The following is a 12,527-nucleotide window of genomic DNA, read 5'->3' on the forward strand; positions in this document are numbered from 1 at the left end:
ACAATTGGGGTTGTGACCTACCCAAGGTCACATAGCCAGGAAGTTTTAAGTGTCTGAAATCAAATTTGAACTCAGGTCTTCCTGACTTCAGGACTAGTGCTCTATCCACTGTGCCACCTAGCTTCCCCTTCTTTTTTCTTTTTAGTGTTGATAATTGCTAAAAATTAGATAGTTGATGATATCTAAGTTGACAAAAATTGTAGCTATGATAACTTTACTCAATTATTTTAATTATTTTTAAAAATCCTTCTTAATTTGGGTATACAACTTTATCATATACTCTCAATTCTAGCCAAGTCTTTTTTTTTTAATTACTTTTGTTATTGTTTTGTTCAAATTGATAATTAGAACAGATATTGTTACTTTCCTAACTTTTCTTAAAAAAACTGAATAGTGGTTCACTTTCTTCAAAAGAATTAACAAATTTTACCAAAAAGTTAAACATTAAATGAAGGCAGTCTTTTGTCTTTTTATCCTCTAAGTGATTAATTAGGGATAAATCATTTTCTCTCCAATAAAGTTGAATATAGCTCTCTATATTTAAACTGTGGCAGACTGGGGACAAAGGAATTACGGTACCTGTCATTTGATTAATGAATAAATTTTCCAAAAATTAACAGTTTAGAATAACTCAGAAAATTTATTAATATGCATAACTTATAAATATTTAATTAATCCTTTTGTATGTAAACAATTTAACACAGATCATTTTCTGTCAGTGTTCAAAAGGCAGGATTGATCTCTTTTTTCCCTTAAAGAACAATCGCAAAATTATTCATTTCAATGTATGAAGCAGACACATAGACACATGGCCTTATTCACCACACAGATGAACTCATGTTGTTTTAATCTTGATTCTATGGGAAAAATATTAATATCCTTTTCTTCCTCTGAATCTTGATCTGGCATCCAACTAAAAACAAATAGAATTAATAAATCAAACATCTTGTAAAAGATACATTACTGAATAGTTTATTAATAGTTGTCATATTAAGAATAAAACAAACTAAATTTCAAGGTAAGTCAAAGAAAATTACCAGAGTAACAGAGGTTACAATTGAAATTGTCTTTTAAATTTAACTAGTAATCATTTTCTTTAAAACTAGCATGGTACAATACTAATTATGTTCAATATACCTGGGTTCAATCTTGCCTCAGCTATTCTATCTTGGATAAATCATTTAATCTTGTTTTCATCTGTAAAATGGAGGCAAGATAAGGAAGAAACTAAACTAGATAGCTTCTGAGAGCTCTTTTAGCTATGAATCTCTGATCATGTGCGTGGTAGTTAATCTTATATTAGCACTAATACACGGAAGCAATAATGTAGAAGATTATTGTTTTCTGGAAAGGATAAAATTTTCTTTTCCAGTTTGTGCAACTGTGAAACATTACAAAGAAGAGAGAAAAATCTAGCAAAAGAGTAAACAAATGAATAGAATAGCATTAATGCCATTGTTAAATTTAACAAACTTTAGAAAACAAGCTATAATAAAGATTACATTTAAGCAAATTAAAATTTGTTGATGTAAATTCTTCTGTAACACAACACATATTCCCCAAAACTACTTCAATATGCAAAATTGCACAATAAAAACCACATATCTTCTGAGGGAAATGGGGTTGGGACACAAGGTTTAAAAACTTAAGTGAAACATAAATCGCATTTTAAAATACATGTCAAATGGTTAAATAGTACAAAATAAATAATAATAACATAAATAATAAGTAAATAGTAGCCATGCATTTGGCCTTGAGTTACTATTGTATGGTCTATGCCTCAGATTGCACAAGTTGGACAGGCTGCAACTCTGGGGCCGGGCCTAGGGAGCAGGAGGTCAAGGCAAAAAGGGGTGAGGCAAGGATAACAGCAGTGTGGACTAGCCCTTCTCTGTTTACAGTTCCAAATTGTACCAAAAAATACATTTTACCTAAACAAAGACCTTAACTTTATTCATTAAAGTGGATGTCAGAAGAAGTGTAATTTGTAAATTATTGTGAGTGATGCGATTTTGAGATCTTTTGCTATTTCTCAAGGAATCACTCAAAAGCCAACTTTAAATTTACTTTATTCTAAAAATATCCCCCAATATGTGCATCACACTGATACAAATCTGTATTTTTGAAACACACATTATAACAGAATTGAATGTGTTTGATAATGTACCAAAACTGAAAAGGAAAAGACCTGTAACATATTGAGCGAGAGGAAATTAGTTTGGGATTAAAAGTAGATTTTAATGACTAGAATGGACATTGTGGTATGATTCTTTCCATCAACAGTTTCAAGTGAGATTTTCTAGGTTTAAATTCCCAAGTGGCTGGGCAACCTGAAGCTTAATCTTAATTTCTTTATTAATTTCTCACCTGTAAAAGAGAAATATTTCTTTATAACAGGATTGTTATGTGGAAATCACTTTGCAAACCTTATTCTAAAAATATGAGCTGGAATAATTATTATCAAGCAGCCAATATATCCTTTTTGACAGGAATGTCTTAGAGTATCATTAGTCTTTTTTTCTCCATGAGTAGTTTACATTTTCAATTTTTTCATTTTTTTTTTATTTTGACTGATTCTTCTCAATAGCATTTTTTCAACATACATGTAAAGATAGCTTCCAACATTCATTTTTGTAAGACTTTGTATTCTATATAAGTATAAATGACTAACTTCTTCATCTGAAAACTTCATAATCCTTTGACCATTTATCAATTGGGGAATGACACTTATTTTTTATAAATTTGACTTAATTCTCTACAAATTACATAAATGAAGCCTTTATCAACTTTAAAAATTGTTTCTTAGCTTTCTGTTTGCCTTCTAATCTTGGTTGCATTGGTTTTGTTTGTGTAAAACCTTTTTAATTTAATGTAATCAAAATTATTCAGAACGTATTTCATAATGTACTCTAGTTCCTACTTTAACCATAAATTGTTACCTTTTCCAAAGATCTCACAGATTATCCCTTATTTTCGTTTGCTTATAATATCACCCTTTATGTGATCACCCTACATCATGAGTATCCTTTATATAATGAATACCCTATATATATATATATATACTATCACCCTAAATCATGAACCCATTTTGACATTATCTTGATATAAGGCATGAGATGTTGGTCAATTCCTAGTTTCTGCCACACTATTGTCCAATTTTCCCAGAAATTTTTGTCAAATAGTGAGTTTTTATCCCAGAAGCTGGAGCCTTTGTGTTTATCAAACAGATTACTAGTCATGTGACTATTATGTCTGATTCTTGATGTCTTACAGTCTTCTTATAGTCATCCTTACAGCCATTAGCCTAATTTTAATTTTTAAGGAATAATTTTCTTCAGTTATTGTTTCTCCTTTTCCATTTGGCAAACTCTACTTTTGGATTTTTCCCCCCCATTTGGCCAATTTTATTTTTCAAGGATATTTTTGGTCAATTTTTGTCCTTCCTTTTCCAAGCTGTTGACTCTCTTGAATACGTGTCATTTCATTCCCCATATTTTTTTTCCTACCTCTCATTTGACTTTAAAATCCTTTCTGAACTCTTCCAAGTTTGGGCTTGAAACTAATTCGTATTCACTTTTCAGGTTTTACATGTAGACATTTTGTCCTCTTGAGCTAGGTGTTTTGATCTTCCCTGTAACCATAATAGCTTTTTTGGTCAAGGTTCAGGGCTTTTAAAGTTGAGCTCTGCTCCACAGGTATAAGGGGACTGTCCCAAATTTCTTATGTGGGTGGCCATGAGTGAGGTCATTGATTTTAAGCAATGGGGTCTCTGGCACTTGGCAGTCTGCTCACTGCACTGGGGGAGCCAGACCTAAACTTTCTTTCAGTTACTGGGTTTCCCAATTTGCTTTCTGCACTGGGCCTGGAGGCTCCCCCTGCTGTGACACTGTCCTGAGGGATCTTGGTAGATGGTTTGTGCTATGGCCAAAAGCCTTCTGCTGGCTTGCCCTTTGGACAAGCTTTTCTCTTTTACCCAAATGAGAAAGATCTTTCCTGAAGTCCTCCTAAATTATCTTAAGTTGGAAAATTATTTCACTCCATCTTTTGATAGGTTTACAGGCTTGATTTAGCGTTTTGTTTTATTTTTTTTCTGAGGACACCTGGAAAGAGTTCAGGCAACTTTTGGGCTTTTCTCCACTATCTTGGCTCCAGTCCTTGCAATAATCTTCTTACTATCAACTTACCAAAAATTTTCCTAGCTTGCTCTCACTGTATTATCTTATATTTTAGAGAATTTGTAAAGCTTGAAAATCTTAAAAGACTTCTAACTTATTTTTAATATTCTTTTTTATAACAAACTGAAAAATCAATAAACAAAACATTCCCATACAAAAGAAAAAGAGGATTGCATATAAAACTGTGAATTTCTATAATATAGCTTGTTTTTTAAATTACATATTAGTTTTTTTTTTAAATAGCAACATGACCTTATTCATCCATTTCCCTTTTTGAATTGTTTTGCCTTCTGTGGTTTAATGTTTTATAGTCAAATTCCTAACTTTTCTGACATCCCTACTTTCCAATGCTTTAATCATTCTAATCATTGTCTCCTTAGCATATGTGTATTTGTACAAGACTAAACTCAAAGGAGATACTATCTTGAATTCATAATGACTTGCAGTAACTTTTGCCCACTTACTTTCACCAAGACCTGATCCGACACTTACTAAAACATCTAAAAACAAGTATTACGGATAATTAATATTGCTATCAAAGAACAGTAAAAGTAAAAATAATGCCAGAGATTTTTAACATCTGCAATAGTCTTGTGAGATTCATTCAAATGTCACTTGACTCTTCACTCACTGGAAAGAAATTTTCACTACTTACTAAGTAAAAAATTTGGAAAAATTATCTCTATATTTTTAGTTTATAAAACAACTCAATCACAAGTCCTCAAATGAGTACCTTGCTATTTCTAATTTCTTGTTTATTGGATAGCCACTTACCATTGACCTTTTGCATTCAAAAAATGAGTATTTCAAAGCTTTACAGTTGCCTTCCTTCAAACATTGTCGAAGAGTTTTTCCTTCCTGTAATATAACACAACATAAAGTGAATATCTGGGAAAATTCCCTCATGAAAAACCAAATACATCATTTTCCTTTTCATCAATACTTCAAAATTCTCTGTAATTTCATCAACATGCTAGCATAAGTTAAATTTAATAAAAAGGGTAAACTGAGGCAATCTTTCAAGAAAGATAACATTCATTAGCAGAGGCATGTTACCTATTCATAAATGAGCTAATGATTTACTTTCATTTATGCCAAAGACATCAAGGAAAAGGACAGTTGCCCTTTTCAATTCAGCAAACATTTTAGTGTCTTCTAAGCATAAGCAAATTTGAACTCACACATTTTCCCACAGAAACAATGTTCCAAATGGTGGTCAGGTTCACAAGAAGAACCACCAAATCTATTTAATCTAAAATATACAATTATAAATATTGTATCTTTACTATGACTATCAGTGGAAAACAAGAGTTACAATACCAAAAAAATTATAAAAATACTTCACATTTATACAGTGTTTTAAGGCTTACAAACTGCTTTCCTTGAAATAATCCTGCTCTGTTCTTTCTCATTTCACTGATAAAGACATGTAAGGTACAAAAAGGTAATGATTTCTTTAGCATAAAGTTAGTAAGTATCAAAGGCTAAATACAAACTCAGGTCTTCTTACCTCAACACCCATTCCATTTCATCATACCATTTAGATTTAGATGAAAATCTTTAGAAAAATCATGATTTACATATTTTTTAAACTGAGGGTTAATTTTTTTGGGGGTAGGAGGAGAGGTCTATATTTTCTTTCACAACAAAACTTTTATGCAAATGTTTTACATAACTTCACATGTGTCTTCTCAATGGGAGGCAGGGGAAGGGAGAAAATGTAGAACTCAAAGTTTTAAAAACAAATGTTAAAAAATATTTGACTGTAATTAGAAAAAAGTAAATATTAAAGAAAAAAGGGAGGCAACTAGATAGCACAATTGATAAGATTACTGACCCTAACATCAGGAGGATCTGAGTTCAAATCCCACCTCAGACACTTAACACTTACTAGCTGTGTGATCCTGGGCAAGCCACTTAACTCCAATTGCCTCAGAAAAAAGAAAAATCAAGCATTTTGTTATATACTGGTCCTTGACAAAAAACAGGTTAGGAGAAGTTGAGAAAGACTTATGAAGATTCTGAAAAGGAGCTAAAATGTTTTTAACATTTAAAATTTTTTAATATCAGATCAAACAGTCTTAGAGCAGGATCTTGTAAATCATCTAATTCAAACTTCTCTCCAGATAAGGAGAGAGGCTCAGAGAAGTGAATTAATTTAAAGGTACTGGATTTTGGAGACAGTTAAAAATATCTTAAGGAAAACTAAAAAGGAGAGAGAATGAGAGAAATTTTCCTTCATAAACTAAGTAAAAGTTGGAATATTATAATGCTAAAAATAGAATCATGACAAGGACATAAGTAAACACCAATATGATTCTGGTTTTATTTTGGTTTTTTTTTTTCCTTAAGTATCTATGTCCTTATCACCTCCACTAGCTCTTTTCCAGGTTTATTTTATTTATTATATTTGTATGCTCAGTGCCTAGAAGAGCACCTAGCACATATTAGGCCTTTAATAATTTGGTGATTGACTGATGTGAGACAAAATGAGATCAGCAGAACCAGAATTGTATAAACGTTAACAATTATATATTTAGAAAACTATGAAAATGAACTAAGCCAGAAGTAGAACTTTATACCTGAAAATGAACACAAAACAAATATGTCTTTTTTTGGTTTGTAAATTTTATCCTGTAAAATGATAACGGTGAGATTTTATTCTTTATTTTGTTTGTTTTTCTGATTACTTTTTGTCATAAAACTATAAATCTAGAGTTGGAAGGGACTTCAGAGGCCATGTAGTGTAGATCCTTCATTTTATATATGAGGAAATGGAAGTCCACAAAAGTTTAATGACTTGCCCATGATCACACACACATGAAATGACAGAGGCAGGATTTGAATTCAGATTCTCCAATTCTAGAGCCAGTGTTTAATCTACCAAATTATTCTGGGAAAAAGTTATTAAGTTCTTAACAAAATTTTTATTTTTAAAATTTCAAAATTAAATTTTACATTAAAAATATTTATTAGGGACCTATGGTAACCAGAACACTGCTGAAAACTCCACTAGATAAAGAATTTCAATTAGACACATTCCCTACACCTAAATTTATGATTTAGAATTTACAAAATAAAAGCAACTAAATGATGCAGTGAATAGTGTGCCAGGCCTAAAGTAAGGATAACCTGAATTCAAATCTAGTTGTGTGATCATGGACAAGTCACTTAAACTCTTTTTGCCTCAGTTTTATCATCTGTAAAATGAGCTGAAGAAGGAAATGGCAAATTGTTCCAATACCTTTACCAAGAAAACCTCAAATGGGGTCACAAAAAGTCAGAGACATGACAACCGCATACAAAATAGCAACTAAACACCAGTAAGAGGTAGGCACAATGCCTTTTTTCCTCCAAATTATGTGATGAAAAATAATTAAGATACTCATTAGAGATGGTTTATATATCTTTTAAACCATCTCTAATGAGTATCTTAATTATTTTTATCTTATTTACATTACCTATTTAGTTTAAATAAATGAAGTAGCTTAACTATACTGAAAGCTATAGGAAACACTGCAAATTCTATGGGAAATAACTGACATTACATACAAGTTTACAATTTGAATCAAAGAATTTAGAGCACTGAACTACCTTTTCTGATATTAAAATCTTTGTCCTAGTTTTGGCAACCTATCCAAACACAATTATGAATTCAATTAATAAGTATTTTGCTAGGTAGATTTATGAGTGGAGTACAATGGAAGGAGGGATGAAAAAGAAAATGGTATAGAAAGTTCAACTCCCCCAACCCTTTTTTGGCTTGTGAGTTTGTGTTGCTTTGTGCCATTTCCTTCTTGCTATTTATCCTTTTTGCCTTTTTTTTTTATCCCCACAAACCTGCTTCCTTCCCTATAGAATTCAATGTACTTCCAGATCACACATTATATGTGCTGTAAATGCATGGGTATAAGAACATAGTGAATTATTCCTTCAGACAAAAATCATCTAATACTTGTTTCTCCCACCTATCAACAAAACCTGTATATCCTTTTTCTCATCCTGAATCATCAGAAACACCTCTCTTCCTTTTCCTTTTTGCTCTCTTATAACCATCAGAACAATTCTAGCTTCCCCAAAGTTTTCCTCTTAATTTCCTCAATACCTTTTGAAGGCATTAAGGTACTGTTTCATCTAACTGCTCAAATAAAATCATCTTTTCAGTTTCCCAGAGTCTTCTGTTTGCCTTTCAGAGTTCCTATTCGGCTATGGTGTTTTCAACAGAAACGCTTTCTAGTTCTTTAGTCAATGGGGATCCAAATTTTTTTTTCCCTGAAGTGATATTCATTTTTTTCTGAATAAGTTATTATTGGTTGTTGGCTCATCTCTTCTGCTTTTTAAGATTACTGTATTCCAAGATCTCTTGTGTTTAGCAGAAGCTGCTAAGTCTTGTATCATTCTATGTTTGCTGGACCTTGAATTCTAATTCAGTTACCTTTTGACCAAGAAGCTCTGGGTTTCAGCTACGCTATCTTTGGGTCTCCTTTCAGGAAACATCTGGTAGATTCCTTCTGGTTTCACTATGCTCTCTGGTCTAATAGATTTGGCAAAGAGCAGGTAACAAACTTTTAATAAGGCTTAACATGTGCCAGGGAATACAGATATTGCCCCTGAGAACATTCTAATGAAGAAAGAAAACAAATAAAAAGGAGATGAAAAGCAGAGGATGGTGGAGAAAGTTCAAAATCTCCGGAGAAAATAATTAGAATTCTTCAGTTTGATTTAATTGGAAGAATGTTTCATTCCTTTCCTGGCTGTGACTTTCTTCAGATTTTACTGTCACTCTCTCCCCTCCAGAATTCTGGTTATTTTTATTTCTTGCTGCATTTCTTCTAGGTGTCATTTAGTTACTGTGGAAAATCCATTTTTCTTTCTGTATTATTTGCATTTTTGTTGAAATTTTCTCTTTTTTAGTAAAGATATTTAGGTATCTCTGTTTCTTCAATACAATAATTCTTCATAGTGGCATCTTCTTTGGTGTCTTCATGTACCTACATAATTTGCATGTCATGGCATCACCTCCCTAATATTATGGTCCTCATTGAGAACAAAGGACAATCACCTACCTCTAAGAGTTAAAGCTGGCCCACGAATCAGAATTAGTCAATGGAAAGACCAACTGACCTACCTTCTTTCCTTCCTTTTCCTCCCAGATGATTCCACTCCATATAGTGAAATTTCTGCCCACCCTGGGACCTTCTGGAGAAACTCCTCTTCTTGCCTCTGCATATAGCTATTTGAATGCTGTTAAGTATCTCAGGTCCAACTGCAATGGTCAGTGACACTTCTAGTTTGTATGCCTAAGCATGAGGACTATTTTATAAGATAGAATCGCTGTTTCCGGGATTATAACTTTTTGTGCAGTTTTAGCATAACAGAAGTCACTGTTTTCATTGAATTATTTAGAGTAGAGCTATTTTTAGGTTTTTCCTGGAGGCAATATGTAGGAGTTGGACTGTCTGCCTCTACTTAGGAAGCCACTTTAGCTAGGTCTCCATGACTCACATTATAGAACTGTCCTGTGTAATATCATTTCCCCTAGCATAGTATTTTCACAGAATTACTTAATGATATTATGAAGAGACTATCTGTTCAGATACAGGAAAGAACAATTTAGAGTGTTCAAATGCTAATTCTGACACTAGGTGACTAAGTAAATCAATTTGCTTCTCTGAGCTTGTTTCATCATTTGCAAAACAGGAATAATACATTTTACACTATATTTCTATTAGGTTGAAATGAATTACCATATTTTTCATAATTATATTTTTAAATAACATGAATTCAAATACATGCCATCATTTGGGGAAATTCATTATTGTCAATAATAGAGAGCAATACGTTTGCTTTACTATATCACAAACATGAGTAAAGTTGGCTTTTTTATAATTCTGGTCATCATTAGATGCAAAATATGATAGATACATGTAAAAAAGTTAAAAATGTAACACAAAATAGCATATATTTGTGTACCAAGCTTACCTAAACTATTCTAACTTTATATATCTCAAGTACTGAACACAGTAATCTCTATAGAGCAGATGTTTACATAAAACTTTACGAACAAATGATATGTACAAGAAATAGTATATATGAATTCATAGGCCAAAATTATGTTTAATATACAAATCACTAATTTGTAGAGCACAGAAATAGTTATTTAAAACATCTTAAACATAGAAGACAACACAGCATATAGCTTTTGGGAACAGTTTTGGTTGTTGATATTTAAAATGCAAATTAAGTTTGTAAATCAGCCTCTATTTAAAGAAGTGTAATTACTGTAATGTATGTAATATAGATAAAAATTTCCCTTCAAAGATTGCTGTGAAATCTAAAAGGCATGCAAAAATATTAAAAATGTTAACAATATAACTGAAAAATAACAAGAACAAGATTCAGCTTAAATGCCATCTCCATATAACACTTTCCTGATTCACTCAATATTAATTCCTTCATCTAAACTCATGGAATACTAGTTGAACTTCTATGTAATTATAATGGAACACATCTTATAGTTATTTATGTCTATTTCTTGTCATCTGTCAGTAAGCTACAGGGCATCAACCTATCTGTACCTCCACTCTAGTACAATGCATTGCACTTTTTAAGTTTATTGAATGGAAGCCTGTTAAATATAGCAAAGGCTAGACATAAGTTCTGGTTTTGGATCTCCCACTTGATAGCTCTGTGATCTTGAACAAATAAATTCGCCTCTTGAGTCTATGCTATTTTCTCTCATTAGTCAAATGGACTAGATAATTTATTAGGTTCTTCCAGCTCTAAACCATTTCTATTCAAATCAGTCCTGATAAGAAATAGTCATTTGCTCTTTTTTGCCCTTTTAACCACATCCAATATCATAGTTAAGATCTGCCTAATTAGTATCATATGCTCTAAAACCAAACAGTACTTAAGATGTGCTACTAGATATTTTTATGTGAGGTTTCTGTCATTTATTTATAACAAAAACAGTGCCTTAATATACTGAGAAGTTAACTAAAGATCTACTTATTTTGCATGATCACTTCAAGAAAGATTTTTCCTTTCAATAAATTTTGACTATTCTCTAGGGAGATACTATCTAGTGCAACCTATACAGTTAAGTCATGACCTTTACTCCACTTAAGATTCAGTCTGTAAACCTTTTCTGATCCTTCTAAGAGAGCAAGATCTTTCACTCCCATGGACTTCATATAGCACTATGCATATGATTCTTACGTGTGCATGTATATAATACGCATAGACACACATGTATATATGAACGCGTACACACATTCACATATATCTACATATTACCGCTAAGCATTCAGCTAAGTATTCAGCTTCAATGCTTCATTATGTGGAAGTAGCCCTGGATTTGCAAAGGATATGCTAGCACACTAAAGCTCCTCAAGGTGACACTGACCCTAGAGAACTCAAGAAAGAACCCAGTCCATAAAGGGAGCAACAATTCCCACCTAGCTAAGCGCTGAAATGGTTATTGCCAGAAAAGTAGCCATTAGGCGATCAACCTTACTAAAGAAGATAATATTCCCCACTATGCTGACTGTGTAAGCTTTGTCCTACTGAGCCCATTATCTAAATATCCATCTTTCTCTTGGCTCCAAACATAGCCCCACACGTAAGATTTGCTGAACAGATTTAGGAGGAAGGGAGAATGGGTATCTACCGTCAAAATCTGCGGCCATGAGTAAAGGACAAAAGCTGCCGGTTTGTAATCAAAAGATCTGCATTCAAAGCATGCTTCTGCCTGAACTTGAACGAGTCACTGTGTGTCCCTAAGCCTCCGTCTCCTAACTCTATAAAAAGGCGGTTGGACTGGATCGTCTTTAAAGATCTATGCGGCTTTAGACCTCTATCACCACCAAACGTCAATTTCTGATCTATTATGCCGGATCAGTTCCCCCAAACACCCACAGACACAAAGAGGCGGCGGAGCCCGGTTAGCCCAAGGAGCCCAGAGCGAAGCTTCGCCAACTGGGAGAGAACCTGGGCCTCTTTGCTCCCCTTTCCCTAGGAGGGTGGGGGGGATGGTGGTGCGCAGCTCCTCTTAGAGGGGCCCTGCACCCCCTCCCCTGCGGTTGTCGGTTGGTGGGGGCTACCTTGAGCACACAGTCCGACTGCAGTAGGCACGCCCCCAGATCCTCCTTCACCCCGGCGCATGCGCCGTTATCCTCCGGCTTGTCCTCATAGTAACGGGGCATCTCCTCCCCCTTGCCGCCGCCGCCGCCGAGGCAGCCTCCGGTTCAGAAGACCGAGAGCCACTTCAAGAGCCAAGCCCGGCACCTTCAACAAACACCGTGTGCGGCGTTCTCAACACCGCCCCCAACCGCCCAGGGCTGCCTCCAC

General features: G+C 33.8%; 1 protein-coding gene across 1 annotated transcript; it reads right to left on the reverse strand.

Annotated features, from left to right (window-relative positions):
• Nucleotides 1-620: 620 nt before the first annotated feature.
• LOC100918982 (cytochrome c oxidase assembly factor 5) lies at nt 621-12,517 on the reverse strand. The gene is made up of 3 exons (XM_003765641.3): nt 12,281-12,517; nt 4,950-5,033; nt 621-913 (listed from the first exon to the last, which is right to left on the reverse strand). The coding sequence occupies exons 1-3, from the start codon at nt 12,380-12,382 to the stop codon at nt 872-874; spliced, it is 228 nt and encodes a 75-aa protein (XP_003765689.1). The 5' UTR covers nt 12,383-12,517; the 3' UTR covers nt 621-871.
• Between the last annotated feature and the right edge of the window lie 10 nt (nt 12,518-12,527).

The sequence above is a fragment of the Sarcophilus harrisii genome, chromosome 3 (assembly GCF_902635505.1).
Source record: "Sarcophilus harrisii chromosome 3, mSarHar1.11, whole genome shotgun sequence".
Taxonomy (NCBI): Eukaryota; Metazoa; Chordata; class Mammalia; order Dasyuromorphia; family Dasyuridae; genus Sarcophilus; species Sarcophilus harrisii.